Source organism: Rattus norvegicus, chromosome X (genome assembly GCF_021556685.1).
Source record: "Rattus norvegicus strain SHRSP/BbbUtx chromosome X, alternate assembly SHRSP_T2T, whole genome shotgun sequence".
In the NCBI taxonomy this organism is placed as follows: Eukaryota; Metazoa; Chordata; class Mammalia; order Rodentia; family Muridae; genus Rattus; species Rattus norvegicus.
Window position 1 is genome coordinate 24,601,820 of NC_141554.1, and position 26,397 is coordinate 24,628,216.

The 26,397-nt window shown below is 40.7% G+C and overlaps 1 protein-coding gene across 1 annotated transcript; it reads right to left on the bottom strand.

Annotated features, from left to right (window-relative positions):
- Nucleotides 1-5,570: 5,570 nt before the first annotated feature.
- Nucleotides 5,571-7,554, bottom strand: Spin2a (spindlin family member 2A). Its single transcript, NM_001127657.2, is given in 2 exon segments — nucleotides 5,571-6,627; nucleotides 7,271-7,554. A coding segment is annotated over 1 exon segment (780 nt). The 5' UTR covers nucleotides 6,626-6,627; nucleotides 7,271-7,554; the 3' UTR covers nucleotides 5,571-5,845.
- Between the last annotated feature and the right edge of the window lie 18,843 nt (nucleotides 7,555-26,397).

Consider the following 26,397-nt stretch of genomic DNA (forward strand, 5'->3'; position numbering starts at 1 on the left):
CACACAAGTAGTGGTGAATGGTCTGAATCTCTTATCTGCTGAGTAGGTGCTTCACGTTAGCAGGCAGTGACAGGAACCATGGCACCCCCTCCCCTCTATATTACTTCCATCCATTCTTTCTCAAAGATTTATTTATCTTATATATTTGAGTATATATATATATGTATATATATCTTCATGTACACCACAGAGAGAATAAAATCCCACTAGAATTGAACTCGGGACATCTGGAAGAGCAGCCAGTGCTCTTAACCACTGAGCCATCTCTCCAGCCTCCACTTACACTCATTCTTATTAGTGATACTTCATCAATCAGGCTGGAGGAATTGTGAGCATTGGGGACTGTCTAGATGTGGTTATACCAGAAACTGAGGTTTGATAACCCTCTGCTCTTGCTGAAGTTATCTCCCTAGTTATCTACCCTAGCTTGGTACACCTAGACAATATCTGGATGTATTCTTCCTGTAACTGATTCAGCCAAAGTACCTTCAAGGAAGTAAACAGCCTTGGCTATGGCTAGAATTAGGCACAGTAACTATTATGACCACTTTTTTTGACTGTCCACACCCAGGGCTGAGATAACAGTAGGGACTATTGCCATTAGCTCTTTCATGTGCAATGCTCCCAGTTGTGAGCAAAAGCAGAAAGCAATTTGATCCAGGCACTTTCTTCCCATCTCTCCCTAGGTTGTGCACTGTGGAGATAAGGTTTCAGCTGGAAGGTATATTTGCTAAAGACTACTCTAGGTTCTTTCCCCATTCTGTGAATTTGTAACTATACTGTGAAAGGAATGACCAGAACTACAAGAATAGCTGCCTTAAGTCCAAGTGCCAGCAGGAATTTGCACTGATAGCTTAAACACTGGTCTCAGAGGGCAGCCTCTTTCCCCATTTTCTAGTTCTTGAGGTATGCAACTTGCTTTTCCCGGTGTTAATATGCTTGCCTCCTTCAGTACAGGGCATTCAGCAAACTTGAGTGTCTACTGAGCCAGATTTGATGTGAGGCAGCTACCCAAGGGGAACATAACAGAGTAACTGCGGTATTCCATAAGTGGGAATATGAAGGGAATTCTGACCCCTAAAACAATTCAATTTCACACACTAGCTCCCTCATTGAAGTGGCTCCCTGCTCTTGTTCCCTGCGAGTTCCCTGGGAGATGAATGATCTTTGCTAAAGCATCGAGTCTGTGCTGATTTAAGGTTACTTATCCAAGCGGACCACATGGCTATATGCTTTCTAAACTTTCCAGTAGTTGGACAGTTTCTTGGACTTTTTCATCTTTACCCCTGCAGAAAAAGGAGACACTTCTACCTGGGCTGTGAAACCTAGATGAAAAGTACTGTCGTTCTGCATTTCTGAGTCTTGGATCTTTCACTCCACTTTGATCTTGCTGATTTCCAGTGTTGTCCCATGGCTACTTACTTCAAAATTTAACTATGTTTCTGTTGTTTTTCCAGAGAGCACATATGTGCTGGATGCCCCGCTTGGACATCTAGAAATAGCTCTAAGAGTGAAAGCTTTCAAAGTTAGAGAAGCGCTTGTGTTAAAGTCTAAATTATCCCATGAGGTTATGAAATAGCTTCACTTACAGTTATAATGTCTACAATATAACTAAAAGAGAGCCATTTAAATTTCTTGGACAGTAATGTACTCTGAATTGGCAGCATCAATTTGGACTTTTGCCTGAGGTTTTTCCTTTTTTTTTTTTAAAGAATTAAATTTATTTTACTCTATCTTTTAAATAAACAATAAACTGCCTCCTTTCAATCTTTTTTGTTTGACTTCTTGTTGACCATGTTTACTGATTGGTTAAGCTTTATTTCACTTACTTACTACTGAAAGAAAACATTTTTTATTACTGGAGTAAGACTTCCTACCCCTTGCTCTAGGGCAAAGCACTCTTATCTTACAAATCCTCTATAAACTTGCTTCTTATTTCATACTAAGACATCATCTCTGACTTCCAAAGCTCTTTGCTCTTCGAACATTTCCAAAAGATAGCTTAAAACAGAGAATGGTTACTGCCTTACTTAGCAGATGGGAGAAACAGACACATAATTGCCTTCTACCAGTATATGGATGGAGGCACTGGTAGTGTATCATCTTTAAACACACTACGGTGTCAAACTTTCCTTAAATTCTCACCAACACTGTGTTGGATCTCTATCTTTTGTATAATGGGTCAATGCACACTTTCAGTTATCATGTTGTTGATGTACTTGTATGTCAGATCATATATAATGTTAATTTCTATTTTCTTGATTCTTAGTGAGATTCATATAACTAATAAACATTTATTAACTATGTTCTATATTACAAGTACTCTTTTTTTTTAAGAATTTGGATGCACTGGTAATCATAAGTGGAAAAAAAAGAGGAGCCTTCACGGCTTTATGTTGTAAGACAAATAGGACATTTTAATTTAGTGACTTATTAAGGGAATGTATGCATTTTGACTCTATAGTCTACTGCTTTTCAGAATTGGTTACAAAACAACTTTTGTCCAGTTTTTTGTGGCTTATTTCTTTAATTCTGTGTGTCTTAGTTTGTACCCAAATCTGACTTTTCCATAGTTAGTGATACCTTTTGTAATTAGAAAGTTTTATATTGTATATTAATTGTATTCATCACACTTCTTTTGAGTCAGAATCTCACTCTTGCTGAACTGGAACTCACTCTCTAGACCAGGCTGGCTTCAAACTCACAGAGATCCATCTGCCTCTGCCTCCTGAGTGCTGAGATTCAAGGTGTTTGCCACCACACCTAACATTTGCCTTTTTTTTTTAGCTTGTACATTTGGAGCCTTGAGTATTTACCTACTTTCAAAGCTCAAAATTAGGCATTCTACATGTTGCTTTTTTTTAAAATTTTGGTATTAATAGGATCCATTTGAAATTAATTTTTAGCCCCCTCTGCTCTAATTCCCAATTGCTTATAGAACATTCTCTGGAATTGCCAAAAGAATCTTGATAAAATATAACTCAAGTTACGATATTTTAGTGCTTTGCCTCCCTGAACATCTTTCTCTTTTACTCAGATAAAAACAAAATTCCACTGCAGAGATAGTAAGCCGCAGGGCTCTAAACTTGCTGACTCGCCAGCCACTATGACTTCTTTGGAATCACCTCCCACAGATCTCTATCTACTTCCCTCAGCTCCATCTTCACGCCGTCCTGCCTGCTTTGCCTCAAACTCGCCAGGTCTTCTCTGGCCCAGGAGCAACTGTTATCACTCTCTCTGGAATTCACATTACCCTTATTGGTGCTACAGGGCACTTCTCACACTACCTTAGCACAATGCTGGGCATCCCAGGTGGCTTTCTCAGCTCCTATCTCTCTCTAAGTTAGTCCTCTCTTCAATGTCATTTCCCTGGCCCTTGCTTTACTATTTTCCTCCTTAGCACACAGTCAAGGAAGCTTTATTATGTACTTTTCTTGGCTACTGCCTAGCTTACACAGTAAAATGTAAGCCTTAGAGGTTAGGGACCTTTTTTTTGGAAATTTATTTACTTCAACTGTTCATCGCCGCCTCAGTGCCTGTCTAGACAAGTGCCAGAGCCCACCCAAAGTAAATATTTGTGGGAAGAAGATAAAACAAATGAACTGAGACAGCAGGTTTCCATGGGTTTAGCCTCAAATTTACAAATGCAGATCCCTCAAGGGAACAACTGTGTGTTTTATCCAAGGGAAAAAGACAACTGGAGGAGTGGATGACTGGAACATTCGGAGCCTAAAGTGGGCTGAACGCTTGCTCTCGCTCAGCTACTTGTATGTATCTTTGTGGGATTTGTGAGTCCAAATGGTTGCATTCCTTTGTTTTATTTGCTCTTCAGGGCAGTCTGGAAATGAGTAGAGATGGTGTGAACTCTTAAGACAACTACAACTCTTATTTTGAAATAGGAAATAATAAAACTGAAAGACCAGACAAAACATAAAAGCCAGATAAAAGTGGCTGGTGTGGGCTAGACAAAGTTATATCATGTAGGAAAGAAAATTGAACTCTGCTCTGGTTGAGGTGAGCTACCCTTGAGTAATTCTTCAGGCTATCAGCCTCTGCTCTGGGTTCGCTGGGATGTGCTTTGAGTCATCAGAGAGCTTGCTTACTCTGTTATGTACGTCTCCCCAGCATAGACAGAGCACACAACATTCTTTCTTTGAGGTAGAAGTTTAGTTAAGGGTGGGAGTTCAGAAATCAGAGAAAGCACTTTGAAAGATTTCTGAAGACAGGGTAAAGAGGACATAAGGAATAACTGGGCAGATACCTCTGCTCTAGAGGCCATAGTTCTGGGGGACTTTATTGAGGTTGCTGTTTCTTCTGCTCACCAGCTGCAACCCATCAACATGACAAGATACACCTGGAGGAGTTGTGAACAAAATCACAATACCCAGCCTTATTGCCCGTAGAGTACACATCATCTGCTAATGAACAGATGCATGGACTTCCATCACTATTCAACAGGAATTTCACGGGGTATTGTTTGGCCATGACTACCAAAAAAAGGTGTCAGGGGCCAGAGGCTTTGTTTTCTCCAGATCCAGAGCTACTCAGGGCACCAGCCAGGCCTCTCTTTGCAGGCTAGTGAAGCCACCTATAATTACAGGCAGCTGTGACAGAAGATCGGAAAGCCTGGTTCTCTCTATTCTTGGGGAGAGGCTTTAGGCTCAATTATCAGATGCCTTCCCTGAGCATGGTAAGGGATATTGGAGCTGGAGGATCAACAGTGACAGGACTCTTCTATCAGCTTGGCAGGATTTCATATTTTTCCAGATAAAATATGTTCTAAGCTCATGATAGCATCTCTTAAATTCTGTGAGTCTCACTAACTCGTTCTTTAGAAGTATTGTTTACCCAAACTATGGGAAATGAATCATGACATCAAGGTCCTGGGTTTACTGTATTGTGTCCTCTGGAAATACAAGGAGACAGGCCATAGGCCAGAGCCTCAGAACCACTGTTACTGTGTCTGGGTTTGAAAATCGAGGTTCTGCTTGGCGGGTACAACACAGACCCTCAAAATGAAGAAGTGGCTCTTAATTCATTAGTCTGAGTTTTCTTAATCAAAATGCCTGTCCCAGAAGCCTCCACTATATCTGCCTTCTTTAACAACTGATGACTATTGTGTGAAATCAGCCAAGGTGGTCAATGTATCCAGATGTGTAACATTTTTTGTGGGTTTCTCGAGGGTCCTGGGCACTGCTAACAAGCCTTACATGAAACACACCTTTGGGTATTCCTTCTTCCCAGAGTTCATCCTTCCTGTGTGCCCTCCACCTACCTCCCCCTTTATGAGTCATTCTTAAACTTACTCCGGAGCTCTCCGAAACTTCTTTGTGTTCCTCTCTACTCAGTTGCCTTTACTTCTTAAGGACCCGAGATCTCATTTTCTGTTATCCTCCACGCCCCAATTGTATGTTTCTCTTCAAGCACCATGCCTCCTCAGGGAACTTCCCTTTCTTCTTCAGCACCTTTTCCAAGTAGTCACCCCTTCTAAACACCCTATACCGGCTCCATTTCCTCTCCCTCCCCCAGACCATACCAAATCATTCCCATTCAATTTTTTAGATAATGGATTATAATAATAATGGTACTTTATTCACAGGATAAATTGACAGCTGTTCCTTCATATCCCATCCACCAAACATACTCATCTCTTACACAAGACAATGTTTTTACATTTAACAGGTCATATCCACAGATTGGTAGTTTCCAGAACAAAAACAACAGCAATGCTCGCAAAGATTCTGGGTTATCAGAAACTCTCAGGCTTTCAATACACTGAAAAATTAATAATTTTTGCCCATCTACAAAGTACACATTTGCTTTCCGATACTATGCAAATTTGACCCTAAGAGTTCTTTTTCACCAAGTCATAGACATAGATATGGAAATCATCGTCAAACTTGATGAAGTACACAGAGGGCTTGGCTTTAACTTGGTGAATGACCTTGCCTGTCCTCTTGGAGCCATCTTCTTTGGTATATTCCACATGTTTACCTATCAGGCCATCTACAACTCCTTCTGGCTCCCTGTCTGCTGGAGGAGATGCACTGGACTCTGGCATGATACGGAGGTCACCCTCTTTATAATCATCCAGAAGCTGATACATGTACAATACCGGATCTTTCTCATAAGTAATATAAAACCAGGCGTTCATGATAGGCGCTTGGGCCAGGACCATCCCCCTCCATTCATCCTTAGAGCCATGCTCACCCTCAAACATGTGTTCCACTGCTTTCCCAATTATGGTATTAGCAAGGCGCGCATCGCTGACTCGAGAAAAGGACACCTTATCAGGAAGGATTTTAAGCTTTAAAATCCTCTCATCTCTGTGAAGTTCCAGTCCATAGACACAGTCAATGCCATCATATTTCACCAGGTAGAGAGAGGGGTTGATAGGCACCTGATCCAGCACAGTTCCTTTCCACTGTGTGATGGGCTCATCTCCTTCTTTCCACCCGTGAGAAATTCTGCAGCCCACGATGTTCCTTCGGGGCCGGGACGAAGATCTGCTCCTTTGCCTCTTCTGAGAAGCTTTTTTCTTCTTGATGGTTGGGGAGCCAATGTGGTGACCGACGGCTTCTCCCATTTGCTCTTTTGCAGCCGCTTTTTTGTGAGGGGTCTTCATACCTGTAAGAGGAGGAGAGAATCTAGGGAGAAACATTCTGTGCAAATATTAAGGTTATTTTTTCTGTGTATGAGGAAGTCCCTGCACACGATATACATGTGTGCAGTAGCAGTATTCTATATCAAAACGTGGTTAAATGCCTGCTTGCATTACCCTCTTTCCAGGCTTGTTTGGTTACACAACAGAGTTGGAGAAGAGATCGCTGTGGAAGTTGTGGCGCTTGAGAACCAAGCAAGAAGCAGCTAGTACTCTGTTAGCTCCGTTGTCATCCTAGCTAACCCCGCTCCACCATCCCCATTTGTAACCTCGATACCAGATTTCTAAATCCTTCCATGCAATTCCTATGTCTCTTGTCCACTGTCCCCCTCCTTTTCATCCCGCCCTTACTGCCCATACCCATGCTTGCTCTGTGCTCACTTCTTCATATGTCTTCCAAATCATCCCCGTTTCCCTTTGAGCTCAGCACCACAAATCTGTCTCTCGCTCTGGCCACCTTTGTATAAGATTCCCCGTGTTTCTTGCTCCGTGCCCCGCCCCCCAAATCTCGGTTCCGAGTTTCCCTCAGCTCAAATCTTAGCACTCCCTCCAATTTTACTGACAAGCAGGGACCCATTCCTATTTTCCGGCACCTAGTCCAATGCTTACCTGCTCACTGTCTGGGTTTGCAGCACTCACGTGCCCAAATCGGACAGAAGACTGTTGCCTCTGCTGCGAGCCTGGAGCGAAGGATGATCAGCCGGCGACCAGCCAAATGAGCGCCAGTGAGAGCGGAGCCAGGAGGAGTCTAAAGCCAAGCGCCTGTGTAGGAAAGCCGCGGGGCAAAAGAAGGGAGCATCCAGGAAGTCCCTGCTCTGGGCTTTCGCTCACCGTATTCCGGAGTGTCAGAGGCAGCAGTACCTGGGCCACTTAAGAGCTTCCAGCAGTCGCCGCTGCCACTGCAGTCTCCTCCCTCTTTTCCTAGCGTAGCTTCCTGCCCCGCGAGAGGCCGCCCCTTCCTGCCAAACACGGTTCAACCGTCTGCTCCCCACTCCACACGGTGGTTCTAAGCTGGGGAATGTGCTCTTGTCCTTATCCCTTCTGCCAAATCAGGAGCCAGGAATTCTCCACACACACCCCAACCCCTCCCCCACACAACTCCTCTAGCGCACAGCTCCTAAGGATTCCCTCCTTCAGTTCAGGTTCCCCACCCCCACCTGCAACTCTACACTTTAATGCCCCCAACAGCATCTGCTTTCCATCCTTCAGGAATTTGCTTTTCCTTTACCCCGTGCCCTCGTGGAGTTTTCGTTATGCAAAAACTGCCTTTCGGGTTGTTTTAAGCTAGTGGAGCTAGGATGAGAAAGAAGAAAAAAAGAACCGATGCTCACTTCTCTCTTCTGTTTTGACCCGATTTATAAGTAAGTTTTCTTGATTGCTCATCTTCTTGAGGATAGGAACCTCCCAGCTTCAGGACTGAGGCACTATGTGTAAGATTCTCAAATGTACATTAGATCAGCTTCACCTCTTCTCCACTCCCTTTGCCTCATCACAAAATAGTAGTCCTCGTATTTCCTTCTCTTTTTTCCTATGCTCCTAAAAGAGCTTGCATTATTCATGCAAACCTGTTTGTTAAAAACGATCTACAGAACAATTTTAGATGTTTCTGAATGCAGAGCATATATGGCAATATAGGAAGTAGACAATACCCTCACTTCAGAATTAACATTCATTTTTAGTCACACTTTTAAAAATAGAAACAAAGACCCACCAATACAGTGTAATTTTTAATCCTGTAGCCCAGACCTTACTCATATAGCTTTCAATGTATGTGGATATACATGTGGATATAATGTTTTATGACAAAGAGTTTCAATCATACTTTATGAAGTAAAGTTCTTTACACTGTTTGGAAAAAAATAATAGTTCCCTTCAGTAGCCTAAACAGGACATTTCCGGGAAGTAGTTCTCGGTTTTTTGACCTAAGCACATATTGCCCAGTTGATAAGAATTTGGGCTTGTGTAAAAGCTCAGCAAGTAAAGGCCCTTGTTGCCAACTCTGGCAAGCTGACTTGGACTCTGGAGACCCAGATGATGGTGGAAGGAGAGAACTGATTCCCTCAAGCTGTCCTCTAACCTCCACACACATGCCCCTAATAAACAATGTAGAAGAACTTGACTGCTCTACAGTGTTTAAAAATACTCGTGTTACTATCATCTAGCTAGCACAGCTTTCACTTACTACTCCACAGCTCTCACATCTACTCTGAGGAATGGTGAAGAAAAAACGTTTATTTATCAATGATCAAACTGCTAGCAAGCCTAAAGGAGAATCATGAGATTCTTAAATTTTACTTTATTTCTGCTTTTTGTTTGTTTGGTTAGTTGGTTTTTGTAGTTTTTTTGTTGTTGCTGTTGTTGTTGTTTTTTTGAGACAGTCTCTCTATATAGCCCTGCTGTCCTGGAACTCACTGTGAAGACCATAATGGCCTAGAACTCAAAGAGATCTGCCTGTCTCTGCCTCATGAGTGTTGAGATTAAAGGCATGCACCAGTATACCTGGCAAATTTCTTAAATTAGAAATGCTTGTTTTATATTATACTTATTTTTTGAAGCCTACTTTTTTATCCAATATTTTGTTTAAAATTTTTATCTTTTACAGTTTTTATTCACGGTCTATGTACAGCACACACATCCAACTGATTTTTTGGTCTTTTGGTTTTGTTTTCTGAGCTGTGAAACAACACATTCAAACATCTACAAAGATATTGAGCATTTCAGCTAACTTCCATATTTCATTCTAACCCTCCCAAAATGTAGTACTTACTATATCTGACTTCTTTTATCTGTGTTTTTATAGGATAAATCCTGAAAGAAAAAATAGTGACTATTCACACTTCAGATTTTCTAGATTTACTCTTAAAGATAATCAAGACAAATGTTCCCAAGATGCTGCATGAATCAATCATACCATGTTTTATATTCATTATCAAATGTCTATCCTGTTCCCCACATCCTAGAGAACTTTTGACAATTTTCACAATTTTAGTGTAGACTAAGGTGTTGAGTATGAAATGATAGTTAGGTCATCACAGCTTTTAGAGGAAAACCCTTAACACTGGGAGTCCCAACAGGCTAGCCTTGGCTACCGGCCCCCAACATACCAATTCAAGAAACAAGTTAAGAGTTAAAAACAAACAAACAAAAAAAAGAAAAAAAACAAAAGGTTTATTCATGGTAGTCACATTGGGAAGAAGAACAGATAATATATGGTTCAGTGAACCCACAACAATTTTGACCTTCAATAGAGGAAGAATGGACAGAGCACAAAGAGACATATATAATCATACAGTCCTGGTCAAAGTGTGGTCTGGTTAATCTTTGTCTCAGTTCTGGGTTGACAAGTTATTCTTAAGAAGTCTTATTGGCGGGCTGGAGAGATGGCTCAGCAGTTAAGAGCATTGACTGTTCTTCCAGAGGTCCTGAGTTCAGTTCCCAGCAACCACATGGTGGCTCACAACCATCTGTAATGGGATCCAATGCCCTCTTCTGGTGGGTGTGAAGACAGCTACAGTGTACTCGCATACATGAAATAAATCTTTTTTGAAAGCCTCTTTGTTTAAAAAAAAAAGTCTTATTGGCATTATTTGGGATCAGTCTGGTTCCTGTCTGATCATTCTTTCTGCATCCTCACTTGCCTGGGAGGATTCCTTTCTTATGAGTTTTGGGGCTTTTTCCCCACCAGAGAAAGAGTCCAAGAAAATGTTAAAGATACATAACTGATTTCTGTGCCTTTAACCAAAGGGGCAAGCCACTGAATGAACCCATGAATGCCAAGTTTTCATTAGTGCTTTTAGATACTCTGAGAGCTCAAGGGAAAAATCAACACATTTTATTCAAACAGCTTCTAAGTGCCTGTTTCCACTCTCTAGATGTTAATGGGTTTACACTTTATTCCCCCAGTCTGTTTGGACAGTCTGTGTTCCAACTATATGTGACAATGTCATATTTTTGCTTTGATTCTGTTTTCACTTATATATTTTCATAGCATTATCCTTAAACACAGCACTTTCATATGTTGATCTACCTAAAACCATATTTTAAATTGCATCTCAAATGTTGACCTCTATTATGAACTTAATTTCTTTAATATTACCACAAAATATAAACATTGTCTATTACCATTATTAACACCCATAGTGGTTATAATGAAATTTTAAATTTGCTATCTGGCTTTCTCTACTTGAATACTGAGAAATATATAATGAAATATATAATGTACATGTACTGTGTGTGGCATGCTATTAAATTTGAACTTTACTTTTTATCTTGTGCACCAGCAAGAAAGAAAAAGGTCAACTCATTAAACTATTGTAAGCTATAAATTATAAGATATGTATATTTTCAAAGGTGTTTAGAAAAGGGATCTTCAGAAAAGTCCAAAACAGAACAAAAGAAATGCGATTGCTAGGTTGCTCTTGAATGATGCTTGCTGTATGATATCTAGGCATTAAAGAATTAGTTGTTTATTCCAATTTTTATAATTTAGTTTTGTGCCTGTTTTCTAGAAATTCTGGAGTTTTTTTTTTTCCTTTTGAGACTATTAATTCTTCTCTCTCTCTCTCTCTCTCTCTCTCTGTTTGTGTGTGTATGTGTGTGTGTGTGTGTGTGTTCTGCTGGGTGTCAAACATCAAAACCTGGCACTTAGGCATGCTAGACAAGCACAGTGTCACTGAACTATATGCATCCAGTCGTATTTCTTCTATTTCACATTAATATATATCCTAATTTCAGTTCAGTATGTACTTTCTGTTGGTTTGTTCCTACTATTCCAGTACATAAATGTAATTCAAGCTCGAGGTATATTCCAAATCTACAAATGGTGAGTTATACATTGTGAAGTAGGCTTATAGATTGTGAGGTTCTTCCCAAGACCCAAAGTTATCAGGTAGGAACCTAGTACTGAGCTTTAAGTTAAAGGCCTGGACTTGACTCCATCTCTGACCCCAAAAACAGGAGACGTATTTCTGTATATGCTTGGATCAACTGAAAGCTCTTCTTATACTAACTTCTTGATACATTTTTTCTTTCTTTCTTTCTTCCTTCATCCTTTCTTTCTTTCTTTCTTTCTTCCTTGTTTCCTTTCTTTGTATTAAATTCAGATTCTAGGATCTTTTGCCTGGCTTACTTATGTTTTGTGCATGTGGGTTGGTATGTATCTATCTATTCAAACTAGTATAGCTGGGAGATGTATTTGCTCAAGGATATTACCTGCCATCTGACTCTGTCTTGTAACTCTGTTGTTATATGGGACTCTAAGACTACATCTTCTACTTACTCAAACATGCACAAAGAAGAGTGTGCAAGGCAGTCACTTGTATATTTTTTCACACTGTACGTGTTGAACATGGGTTGATACTGAATGCTTGCTTTAACATATCCTTTTCATTGTTTTCTGCAGATTCAGAAGTTTGTATCTTCACACTCCATCCAGGGAAGCAGGGAGGCTAACTGCAGATGTTCACCTATCCCTCCTCTCTTTCAAATCCAATCCCCCAGTCTCATCCCAAGCTCTGCAGCAAAATACCTGCTGCAGTCTTGTTGCCCCCACCATCTCCAGTGGATCCCACAAATCTTCCCCTCGAAACTTCCTTCCTCACATCCATTGCTTTGTCTTAACCCTCAACTCCAACAGACTCTCTCTGGGGATCCACTGGCCACTCCTACCAGGGAAACAAGTAGACTTCAGACCTTTCTTGCAGATCTTCACTTCTCCTTCCATTCTTCTAAATCCAATCCCCAAGTCTTTCCCCTAGCTCTAGACAGACCTCTTGCTGTGCCTCTCCTTGCTCTCTGACCCCATTGCCAGGGGACTAGGTAGATCCTGGACGAATACCCTGCTCTCCCCCTCTTATGAAACTATCCACTGCTACCAGTCCATCCCCATTCCTAAGTGTTAGGTCCCAATACCCAGAAACACATTTTACATAGAAATTCTCAGTTCCCACACCTATCAGGACCCCAGAAGATTTTCCTACAGGCAACACACAGACAGTATAATTTCCTAAGAACCAGAGAAGAAACAGAAATCAAGGAATAAAATATCCACCCAACAAAGACAAGACCAGATATCAGCACCTAGAATTACAATCTTCCTAATTCCAGATGCCTAGATATCAACAGTAAAACACAGAAACAACCACAACAATGTCCCCATTAGAGTCCAGCTATCCTACCACAGCAAGCCCTGAATATTCTAACATAACTGAAGCATAAAAAAACAACCTTAAAATAGCCTTTATGCATATTATAGAGGTCCTTAAGGAGAAAACAATTAAATCCTTTAAATAAATCCAAGAAAACACACACACACACACACACACACACACACACACACAGAGTAGAAAGAAATGAAGAAAGTTGTTCAAGATATGAAAGTGGAAATTGAAAAATAATACCCAAACTGAGTAAAATTTAAGAACTAAAGTAGGAACCACAGACACAAAGCTTCACCAACAGATACAAGAGATAGAAAAAAGAATCTCAGTATTGAAGACACAATAGAAGAAATAGATTCCTTGGTCAAAACAATGTTGAATCTAAAAAAGTGCTGGCACCAAAGATCCAGGAAACCTAGGACACTGTGAAAAGACCAAGTCCAAGAATAATAGGAATACAGAGAGGTGAAAACTAGTCAAAGGCACAGAAATTATTTTTTTTAAATCATGACAGAAAATTTCCCTAACATAAAGAAGGAAATACCTACCAAGATATAAGAAACATACAGAACACCAAATAGACTAAATCAGGCAAGAAAGTCCCCTCAGCACATAACAGTCAATACACTAAACATACAGAACAAAGAATATTAAAAACTGCAAGGGAGAAAGACCAAGGACAAGTTTTCAGATGCTACCGCTATATTTGTTTGTTTGTCTGTCTGCCTGTTCATTTATTTATTCTTCTCTCATTCATTATATATCCACCACAGTTTCCCCTCAAATTATTTCTCCCAGTCCACTCTCTCCTCTTTGCCCAGATCCATTCCTCCTTCAATTACCTTCAGAAAAGAGTAGGCCTTCCAGGGATATCAACCAAATATGGCATAGCAAGATGCTGTAAGACTAGGCACATACTCTCATATCAAGGCTGAACCAGGCAACCCAAAAGGAGGAATGAAGTCCCAAGAACAGGAAAAGGAGTCATAGACAACACCAACTATTGGCCTAGGTACCAGTCTTTAAGTATAGTAGAATATCATTAGGAATTATTTCATTGTTTTTATTTTTATTTTATTATTTATTTAATATTTTGCCACTTGTATATGATTCTATCCTAGATCTCTGAGATATCCAGCTCCTGGTTCCTGCCCATCCAGCCAGTGTCAGATGTGGGCTCTTTCTTGTGATATTGCCCTAAAATTTGAAACAGTCAATAGTTGACCACTCCCACAAGTTCTGTGCCACCTTTACCCCAGCATATTTTGCAGGCAGAACAAAATGTAAGTCGAAGGATTTGAGGCTGGATTGATGTTCCATTCCTACCACTGGAAGCCTTGTCTGGTAACAGAAGATGGCCAGTTCAGGCTCTGTATCCCCCATTTCTAGGATGGTCATCCTCTGCATTAGTCCAAGTTCTCTAGAGTCACAGAGCGTATGGAATGCCTCTATATTTTAAGGGAAATTGGAATGACTTACAGCCTGCAGTCCAACTAACCCAACAATGGACAGCTGTGAATGGGAAGTCCAGGAATCTGGTAGTTGCTCAGTCTCACAGGGCTAGGTGTTTCACCTAGTCTTCTGGATGAGTTGGAATCCTGAAGAAGTAGGTTCCAACAGATGTCCTGACAAGTAAGTGAAAGCAAGCAGAGAGAAGGAAACTTTTTTTCTTCCACTGTCCTTATATAGGCCTCTAGCAGAAGGTATAGCCTAGATTAAATGTATGAACCACCATGTCTGGGCCTAAGTTCATCACTTGGAACTTGTTCTGTCCCAGGCTGGCCTTGAAGTCAGAGATCTTGCCTGCCTTTATCTCCTGGGATTAAACGCTTGTACTACCTTGCCTACGCCTAAGCTTTTCATGGCCACTATGCCTTAAGATCTAGATCACAAGTGTACCCTCCATTTCTGGATTGTAGTTCATTCCAGATAAAGTCAAGCTGACAACCGAGAAGAGCCATCACACCCTCTTAGATTCCAGGGAGTTTCCATTGCAGTAGGTTTCTCAGCTGCTAAAAATATAATAATAATAATAATAATAATAATAATAATAATAATAAGAAGAAGAAGAAGAAGAAGAAGAAGAACAACAACAACAACAACAACAACAACAACAACAACAATAACAACAACATGAAATTTGCAGGCAAATGGATGTAAGTTGAAAAAAATCATCCTGATTAAGGTAACCCAGACCCAGAAAGGTAAACATAGCATGTACTTACTTATATATGGATATTAGCTGTAAAGTAAAGGATCATCTTGCTACAATCCACAGATTCAGAGAGTCTAAGAGGCAAGGAAAGTTCAAAATCGGAAACAAGAATCTCCCTGGGGAGGAGAAAGAGAGTACATATTGTGAGCAGACAGAGAGCAGGTAGGGATGAGAACAAGAGGGATGAGTTGGGGGAAGATGGACTGAAAGAGCTCTGGGAGAGACAGATAACTAGAACTGGTGAGCATTTGAGGCATGATGTTAACTCTCCTTCTCCCCCCTTCCCCCCTTCCCCCCTCCTTAAGCAAAGTAAGCAAAAGGCTCCCATCATCCTAGTAAGGGCACTTCTGGTCTGTAAGTATCACAGAAGAAGGCGCTAAGAGGTTCACATTGTTTTTATTTCCTATGAGATATTATTGAACTTTATCTCTAGAGAATGATGAGTATAGGGTACAGGGAGTGCTCTTTTTTATTTCAGGCCTATAATCTTTTTTAAACTAGAAACACCATTGTACCAAGCCAGGGAAGAATATGCATGGTGTATCTATTCTCCAGTTCAAGCACTTCCTTACTAAAGGAGGATTCTGTTAGGGTGTTGTTAGCAGGAAGGGGGTCCTCCTTTCCCTTTCAGGCACAAAGAGATATCTATGCCTCCCTAAAGAGGAGCTTGTTGGAATTTATCCTAAAAGCAAGCCAGCTCACAGGATATCAGGAATGCTGACTTCTTGTTCGAGGCATCTGATACCTTAATTTTTAACCCCTTACAGAGATCGTAGGTGATGATTATTCCTGGAGAGAAGTATACAAAGACTCTTGAGGAATTCTGACCTCTTTAGAGAATTCTCACCTGCCCATCATGGGCTGAAAGATACTGGCTTTTAGAGATCTCTATCACAGATGGCTGCTGGAAACATTCCTGAAAAAGCCTGTAAGCCGAGTCCTGTCCTTGACTACATTTGAAGGTTGACTACAGCTGTTGCAAGCCCTCTCAGGCCTGAAGATCCCTTTGCTCTTTGTGTTTTAGGAAAATTCTCCAAAAGACAGTCTTTACTAGTCTTTAAGCACAGTAATTTAAAAAGGCAAGTTCTCTAGCAGAGAATGTCTAAGTTGGCCCTCTTCAGGCCCCTTTGTTTCATACAAATATTTCAGGCCTCACAAGAAAGAAAGTTGTAGGTTTTCTACCTGAGTTTTAATGCTCTCGACAGAGGATGGACTTAACATGTATGCCTGTTCTGTTTACCTGGATAAATGCAGGTATTTTCACTATCTCTCATTCATAGAACTCTCTCATCTGGATTTTCACCTTATCTTAGAGCCAATCAATTTCAGTATAGATGCTGACTGAAAAGTCTGTGTTGGGGGGGGGGGTTTGCAGGGAGATGATTTAGGGTCTAGGTATTCTTTCCTTCTCTATGATGCAAGACGATAAAATGTCCATAGTTTTCACATGTTAGGGGAGATATTCCTCTTTACTTTTCCTGATTCAGTGTCTCTCACATACGATCTGATACTGTTCCTTACCTATGGCATGTTGTTATATGAGCATTCTGTTGGTGGATATGGCGTTGAGGTGTGTAGCGATGTAAAGGGTCCCATAATCCTACAGTTACCAGTCTTTTGTGTTTGGGTATCCATGGGCTGCAACCTTCACAGGTGTTCTTCATATTTATTTTCTCCCTCTTCAGGTAATGCAAGGAATTGGAAGTGACTTTAATTAGGCAATTTTCTTCATTTTTCTTAAAAGCTAAAGAAGCTGGAATGGGACATTTCTTTTTTTATTTATTTATTAACCTGAGTATTTCTTATTTACATTTCGATTGTTATACCCCTTCCCGGTTTCCGGGGCAACATCCCCCTAATCTCTCCCCCACCCCTTCTCTATGGGCTTCCCCTGCCCATCCTCCCCCCATTACCACCCTCCCCCCAACAATCACGTTCACTGGGAGTCGAGTCTTAGCAGGACGAAGGGCTTCCCCTTCCACTGGTGCTCTTACTAGGATATTCATTGCTACCTAAGAGGTTAGAGTCCAGGGTCAGTCCATGTATAGTCTTTGGGTAGTGGCTTAGTCCCTGGAAGCTCTGGTTGGTTGGCATTGCTGTTCATATGCAGTCTCGAGCTCCTTCAAGCTCTTCCAGTCCTTTCTCTGGTTCCTTCAACGGGGGTCCTATTCTCAGTTCAGTGGTTTGCTGCTGGCATTCGCCTAAGTATTCGCTGTATTCTGGCTGTGTCTCTAAGGAGAGATCTACATCCGGTTCCTCTAAAACTGCACTTCTTGGCTTCATCCATTTTATCTAGTTTCGTGGCTGTATATGTATGGGCCACATGTGGGGGAGGCTCTGAATGGGTGTTCCTTCTGCCTCTGTTCAAAACTTTGCCTCCCTATTCCCTCCCAAGGGTATTCTTGTTGTTTTTAAAGAAGGGGAGAAGCATTCACATTTTAGTCATCCTTGAGTTTCATGTGTTCTGTGCATCTAGGGTAATTCAAGCATTTGGGCTAATAGCCAATTATAAGTAAGTGCATACCATGTGTGTTTTTCTGTGATTGGGTAACCTCACTCAGGATGATATTTTCCAGTTCCATCCGTTTGCCTATGAATTTCATAAAGTCATTGTTTTTGATAGCTGAGTAGTACTCCATTGTGTAGATGCACCACATTTTCTGTATCCATTCCTCTGTTGAAGGGCATCTGGGTTCTTTCCAGCTTCTGGCTATTATAAATCAGGCTGCTATGAACATAGTGGAGCATGTGTCTTTGTTATATGTTGGGGCATCTTTTGGGTATATGCCCAAGAGAGGTATAGCTGGGTCCTCAGGTAGTGCAATGTCCAATTTTCTGAGGAACCTCCAGACTGATTTTCAGAATGGTTGTACCAGTGTGCAATCCCAGCAACAATGGAGGAGCATGCCTATTTCTCCACATCCTTGCCAGCATTTGCTGTCACCTGAGTTTTTGATCTTAGCCATTCTCACTGGTGTGAGGTGAAATCTCAGGGTTGTTTTGATTTGCATTTCCCTTATGACTAAAGATGTTGAATATTTCTTTAGGTGTTTCTCAGCCATTCGGCATTCCTCAGCTGTGAATTCTTTGTTTAGCTCTGAAGCCCATTTTTAATAGGGTTATTTGTCTCCCTGCAGTCTAACTTCTTGAGTTCTTTGTATATTTTGGATATAAGCCCTCTATCTGTTGTAGGATTGGTAAAGATCTTTTCCCAGTCTGTTGGTTGCCTTTTTGTCCTAACAACAGTGTCCTTTGGCTTACAGAAGCTTTGCAGTTTTATGAGATCCCATTTGTCAATTCTTGATCTTAGAGCATAAGCCATTGGTGTTTCGTTCAGGAAATTTTCTCCAGTGCCCATGTGTTTGAGATGCTTCCCCACTTTTTCTTCTATTAGTTTGAGCGTATCTGGTTTGATGTGGAGGTCCTTGATCCACTTGGACTTAAGCTTTGTACAGGGTGATAAGCATGGATCCATATGCACTCTTCTACATGTTGACCTCCAGTTGAACCAGACCCATTTGCTGAAAATGCTATCTTTTTTCCAATGGATGGTTTTGGCTCCTCTGTCAAAAATCAAGTGACCATAGGTGTATGGGTTCATTTCTGGGTCTTCAATTCTATTCTGGTCTATCTGTCTCTCTCTGTACCAACACCATGCAGTTTTTATCACTATTGCTCTGTAATACTGCTTGAGTTCAGGGATAGTGATTCCCCCTGAACTCCTTTTATTGTTGAGGATAGTTTTAGCTATCCTGGGTTTTTTGTTATTCCAGATGAATTTGCAAATTGTTCTGACTCTCTGAAGAATTGGATTGGTATTTTGATGGGGATTGTATTGAATCTGTAAATCGCTTGCAGTAAAATGGCCATTTTTACTATATTAATCCTGCCAATCCATGAGCATGGGACATCTTTCCATATTCTGAGGTCTTCTTCAATTTCTTTCTTCAGCGGCTTGAAGTTCTTATCATACAGATCTTTTACTTGCTTGGTTAAATTCACACCGAGGTATTTTATATTATTTGGGACTTTTATGAAAGGTGTCGTTTCCCTAATTTCTTTCTCGGCTTGTTTCTCTTTTGTGTAGAGTAAGGCCACTGATTTATTTGAGTTAATTTTATACCCAGTCACTTTGCTGAAGGTGTTTATCAGGTTATTAGTTCTCTGGTGGAACTTTTGGGATCACTTATACTACCATATCATCTGCAAATAGTGATATTTTGACTTCTTGTTTTCCAATCTGTATCCCTTTGATCTCCTTTTGTTGTCTGATTGCTCTGGCTAGATCTTCAAGAACTATATTGAATAAGTAGGGAGAGAGTGGGCAGCCCTGTCTAGTCCCTGTCTTTAGTGGGATTGCTTCAAGTTTCTCTACATTTAGTTTAATGTTAGCGACTGGTTTGCTATATATGGCTTATATTATGTGTAGGTGTGGGCCTTAAATTCCTGTTCTTTCCAGGACTTTTATCATGAAGGGGTGTTGAATTTTGTCAAATGATTTCTCAGCATCTAACGAAATGATCATGTGGTATTGTTCTTTTAGTTTGTTTATATAATGGATTACATTGATGGGTTTCCATATATTAAACCATCCCTGCATGCCTGGGATGAATCCTACTTGATCATGGTGGTTGAATGTTTTGAAGTCCTCTTGGATTCGGTTTGCCAGAATTTTATTGAGTATTTTTGCGTCGATATTCATAAGGGAAATTGGTCTGAAGTACTCTTTCTTTGTTGGGTCTTTGTGTGGTTTAGGTATAAGAGTAATTGTGGCTTCATAGAAGGAATTTGGTAGTGCTCCATCTGTTTCAATTTTGTGGAATAGTTTGAATAGTATTGGTATGAGGTCTTCTATGAAGGTCTGATAGAATTCTGCACTAAACCCGTCTGGACTTGTAGAAAGATATTGTGTAAATTTGGTTTTGTCATGGAATATCTTGGTTTCTCCATCTATGTTAATTGAGAGTTTTGCCTGATACAGTAATCTGGGCTGGCATTTGTGTTCTCTTATGGTTTGTATGACTTCTGTCCAGGATCTTCTTCTGGCTTTCATAGTCTTTGGTGAGAAGTCTGGTGTGATTCTGATAGGTTTGCCTTTATATGTTACTTGACCTTTTTCTCTTACTGTTTTAATATTCTTTCATTATTTTGTGCATCTGGTGTTTTGACTATTATGTGATGGGAGGATTTTCTTTTCTGGTTCAATCTATTTGGAGTTCTGTAGGCTTCTTATATGTTTGTGGGCATCTCTTTCTTCATCCTCTTTTTGGTTGGGAGACCTTTAATGACTGCTTCTTTAGGAGTTATGGGGTTGCTTAAATGGTTTATCTGTTCCTGATTTAACTTTGGTACCTGGCATCTGTCTAGGAAATTGTCCATTTCCTACAGATTTTCAAGTTTTGTTGAATATAGGCTTTTGTAGTAAGATCTGATGATTTTTTGAATTTCCTCTGATTCTGTAGTTATGTCTCCCTTTTCATTTCTGATTTTGTTAATTTGGACACACTCTCTGTGTCATCCCATCATTCTGGCTAAGGGTTTATCTATCTTGTTGATTTTCTCAAAGAACCAACTTTTGGTTCTGTTGATTCTTTCTATGGTCCTTTTTGTTTCTACTTGGTTGATTTCAGCTCTGAGTTTGATTATTTCCTGCCTTCTACTCCTCCTGGGTGTATTTGCTTCTTTTTGTTCTAGAGTTTTTAGGTGTGCTGTCAAGCTGCTGACATATGCTCTTTCCTGTTTCTTTCTGCAGGCACTCAGCGCTATGAGTTTTCCTCTGAGCACAGCTTTCTTTGTGTCCCATAAGTTTGGGTATGTTGTACCTTCATATTCATTAAATTCTAAGAAGTCTTTAATTTCTTTCTTTATTTTTTCCTTGACAAGGTTATCATTGAGTAGAGCATTGTTCAACTTCCATGTATATGTGGGTGTTCTTCCCTTATTGTTATTGAAGACCAGCTTTAGCACATGGTGGTCTGATAGGATGCATGGGATTATTTCTATCTTTCTGTATCTGTTTAGGCCTGTTTTATGACCAGTTATATGGTCAATTTTGGAGAAAGTACCATGAGGTGGTGACAAGAAGGTATATCCTTTTGTTTTAGGATAGAATGTTCTATAAATATCTGTTCAGTCCATTTGGTTCATGACTTCTCTTAGTCTGTCTATGTCTCTGTTTAATTTTTGTTTCCATGATCTGTCCATTGATGAGAGTGGGGTGTTGAAATCTCCTACTATTATTGTGTGAGGTGCAATATGTGCTTTGAGCTTTAGTAAGGTTTCTTTTATGTATGTAGGTGCCCTTGTATTTGTATCCCAGATATTTAGGATTGAGAGTTCATCTTGGTGGATTTTTCCTTTGATGAATATGTAGTGTCATTCCTTTTCTTTTTTGATGACTTTTAATTGAAAATTGATTTTATTTGATATTAGAATGGCTACTCCAGCTTGCTTCTTCAGACCATTTTCTTGGAAAGTTGTTTTCAAGCCTTTAACTCTGAGCTAGTGTCTGTCTTTGTCTCTGAGGTGTGTTTCCTGTAGGCAGCAGAATGCAGGGTCCTCATTGCGTATCCAGTTTGTTAATCTATGTCTTTTTATTGGGGAGTTGAGACCATTGATTTTGAGAGATATTAAGCAATAGTGATTGTTGCTTCCTGTTATATTCGTATTTGATGTGAGATTATGTTTGTGTACTTGTCTTCTCTTTGTTTTGTTGCCAAGATGATTAATTTCTTGTTCTTTTTAGGGTGTAGCTTGCCTCGTTATTTTAGGCTTTACCATTTATTATCCTTTGTAGCGCTGGATTTGTAGAAAGATATTGTGTAAATTTGGTTTTGTCATGGAATATCTTGGTTTCTCCATCTATGTTAATTGAGAGTTTTGCCTGATACAGTAATCTGGGCTGGCATTTGTGTTCTCTTATGGTTTGTATGACTTCTGTCCAGGATCTTCTTCTGGCTTTCATAGTCTTTGGTGAGAAGTCTGGTGTGATTCTGATAGGTTTGCCTTTATATGTTACTTGACCTTTTTCTCTTACTGCTTTTAATATTCTTTCATTATTTTGTGCATCTGGTGTTTTGACTATTATGTGATGGGAGGATTTTCTTTTCTGGTTCAATCTATTTGGAGTTCTGTAGGCTTCTTATATGTTTGTGGGCATCTCTTTCTTTAGGTTAGGGAAGTTTTGTTCTATGATTTTGTTGAAGATATTTAGTGGTCCTTTGAGCTGGGAGTCTTCACTCTCTTCTATACCTATTATCCTTAGGTTTGATCTTTGTATGCGAACGTGTCCGAGGGTACCTGGAAGAGAATGAGGGACAAGAAATGAGAAGAAGGGCACCAAGACAAGAGTCTGATCAAGGCGACAATTTTATTTTTCCCAAGACTGAATTTATACCATAACAGGGGTAACAAAGGGAGGGGGGAGTAAGAAACATTTATGTAGGCCAAAGACACAGTATTCATGTGGTCAGGGAATTGGCTGATGTTGACAGGATGTCAGAAAGGTCACAGGTTTGTCATATTATTAGGCAACAGGAGAACTTTATCATATTATTTTTCTTGACCACCAGATTTGTATTAGTCTTCTGCAGCTGGCTGGGAATTTTCCATGGGCCTAGTCATACTTAATTCTAACTTAATTCTAACGTCAACAATGGTGTGCTTCAAGGGCAACACTCCCAACATCTTCCCCTCCTTATAGTCAAATGAAAATGTAACCTAATGGCCATGCTTGTCCCGTAATGAACCCCTTGGAAACTGCGTCTGTCTTACGTTGGAGTGATATTTGTCACATGGCCAAGCCAATCTTGTTGCCAGGGTCCATCATGGGATAAGGCAGCAGCTAATGGCGACCCTCCTGTCTTAGGCCCTTTATTTGTGAATATATCACTCTCTTACCCGTCATTGACTGTCCAGCTCAGCACGCAGGGGTAACGATTCGTTGATATTTCAGCAAAGGCATCAGGACAGCAGGCAGAAAAGAATGTTGGCCTCATTTGGCTGAAGGACAAAAATGTCCTTGCCTGGGCTGGGAGGAGATGTCTAGGTGAGCTTGGCCATCATCAAAGCATCCTCCATAACTAGCCTATGATAATATACCTGAATAAGTTTTGCTGCTATATTATCTACCTGTTGTTTAATAAAGCTGGTTATACAGTTAAATGTCCAAGTGCCAAAAGATATAACCAAAAGAAGGCCTACTAGGGGGCCCAACAGAGAGGGAAGCAGGGTGGACAACCAAGGGGAGGTGGAGAACCAATTTTGATATCAGCTCTCAGCTTTTTCTCTTTCTCATTTTCTCTTTTCTAAGCCTTTTCTGACTTTTTTCATGCTTTCTTTAACCATATTCTAAGACACAGGAAGTATCCAAGCGCTGCCTTTCTCTTACAAACCAGAATTCACTGTTCAAATTTGGGAAATTAAAGGTAAAAAGCCAATCAGAAAGAAGTACACTTGTTCGTATATACAGCTTACATAAAAGGGGGGCCAGACAATTGTTCTTTTTGATTAACCTCTGACTCTTAAAAACAGTGTGGTTCAAAATTAAAATAGTCAGATATACTTAAAACACTGTTCCAAATGTTTACCATGAATTGTAAATGTTTACCATGAAATATCACAGAAGGGATGCCACCAGACAGGGAATTACAATTTTAACTGATATTAAACATCTTAAATAATTTGGAGAAACCTCAGCATTGAATTATAACCATCAGAAAAAAAAATTAAAGACATAAGCAAGCAAACCCCAACTCAGTACAGTATAGTATCAAAAACTGAAAAATTAAATAATATGTTGATACATAGAAGGAAAAATAATATGTTGACTGCCATTGTTGACATTCGCAAAATAATTCCAATAGGCAATTCAATTTGGTTTCATGTAACAAGTATAATTGCGTTATCCAAAAAAGTCAAATCCTTCAAAAGGTATCACATTGTAGAAGACTATAGCTGTCCTGGAGCGGGTGGCAGAGCTTCCATTTTTTCTTGTGCAATGGCAATGTCTCAAAGTGGTTCAGTTCTTTGAGCAAGCAGCTCCTCTCGGTGAAGTGCAGGCTATAGATGAAGTCGCGTGTACCTTGTACTGTGTTCAGTGCCTCCCTGGGATCCTTCTTTGGATCAGTGCTCAGAAGCAGGGGAGTAGGAATGTCCAGGTTCTTTTAACAATTTTATGGTAAATATAGTCCCTGTATCAACACCTGATTGAAACATTCTAAGATCCCAAGTATATCCACGTGTTCAATCCTGGTTTCAATCCAAGGAGGTAAATTTAATATTTAGGGGGATGCACCATCCCCTTGTTTTAGAATTAGAACCTTCACAATGGGAATCTGGGACATGCATATTATTAGTAGGACTGGGGTACTATAAGTCAAACAACACAGTGTATTAGGTGATAAAATTCTTAAGAACAGAGGAAAGGGGCCAGGCAAGAAAGCTAGGGGGTGGCCCGTTGAGAGCTGGTGGAACAACCAGATCAGGTGACAAATAGCATTCAGTCACACAGCTAAACGAGGAAGCTTTCTTGGGATGAAAAGTCCAATGTAAAAATGAGCACAAGCTTTGTGTCTGTGAAACAGAAAGGCGAGCAGAGGGGCAGCTGGTCTGTTATCTGCTGTCTCTCTGGACTTAGATTTTTGCTTAAGGAGTACCTCCCTTCAGTGTCAGCTTGGTGGCTCTGCCTCTCAAGAGACCCAGCCTCCAAACGTCACTAGGTTTCCAGTAAGAACTAATAACAAAAGGATGGAGAGATGGTTAGGACCTGGGTGCTAGATGCCAAATGACTGACAAAAGAATAGCATGGCTCGTTTGCTTTAGGGGGGAAGTTTCTTCCAGGCTGTCAGACATGCCTGGAGACCTTGAGTCAAGCGACCAGGAGAAAATAGCATCTGAGTATCGGAGGCTCGCCCAGGGGTGTGTGATCCGATTGAAGCCTCAATATCAGAGAGTAAGCTATAGTGAGAGATAACTGGCTACAAGGACTCTTTCTGCTGCCATTCCTGAGGCAGGAGTCACAATTGAGTTGGGCTTCCTGCCTCTTATATCCAATAAAGAAATTGCTAACACTGGAATACTGACCTTTAATAGAACTACAGCCCTCCCAGGACTGCAGTAGTAGCCCTTCACCAAGCTGTCTCACTGAGTTAAGGGCCCATGGAAAAGAAAACATTGATCCTGACCTTGGTCACAGCCTCCAGTGGGAGTAAGCTGAAGAGCTGGTGCCAAGACTTTCTCCTCTCATCATCCTAGAGTAAAGCCTGTTCTGTCTCGCAAAACAAAGTTACTCACAGTCTGCTGCAGACTCTTTCTGAAACTACTTTAGGGGCTCCCCTGTCCCCCAACCTGGGGCATTTTGACCACAAGGGCAGGAACTGACTGCTGCAGGGATAGGATTAGAGTTACTCTCTATGTCAATGATGACTAACAGGGAAGGTGACTTAATGTTGGAGACCATCTCCTCTCTTGGAATAGGGCCAGCAGATAAGGCAGGCTCCCTGGCAGAAAATTTCTCTCAAGCAAATTATTTCCGAGTTAAGCACCAAGAGGACCAAGTAAAATTCCTTGACACACAAAACAAACAGTTCCATGATTTCAAACACAGTCGTCAGTCCAAGTCCAAAAACAAAACAAAAGCCAAAAAGATACTCAACAATACCACAGAAAACAAACTAGACAAACAAGACCATGACAGGGCGTCCTATAAGCGATTTCCACAGATGCCTGATACCTTCAGTACCTGGCCCAAACTGCAGCTTAATCTTAGCTGCTTCCAGGATGAGGAGGATCATCTGATTCCACCTCCCAACGGGATTCTAGAGTGTCCTCTAGATTCCTTTTTCCTCCTAGAATATCCACTAGGACCTGTGGCCTGTGACAACTAGCACATCACCTGTCACAGCCGTAAGCCCATCACAGGACCCACAGCAACCACCAGCGGGACTCTAACCCCTCTCCAGGGGGGACTCAAACCCTTCAGACAGCAGACGCAGACAACACAAGACAACATGAAACAAAGACAAGACAACATGACACAGAGACAAAACAGAAAGTAACACAGAACACAAAACAGATTTGCTTGAGCTTACCTCCGATCTCTTAGCCAACTGGGGGTAGCACAGTTCCTGGCCGGTGTACCAAAATATTGTAAGACCCCATAGTGGCCTTACCTCAGGAGCACTATCCACAGAGCACAGATTGACAAAGTGACTGCTGCAATAGCATGAGGGTATAAGGTTTTTAATCCACGTACATGGGGTTGCCCATCCATGCAGGGAAAGGCAACCTTGAACCCAAAAAGCACACAAATTTTATTCATTACAGAGGGCAGACTTCAGCAACAAGGTCAGCCAATCCATTAA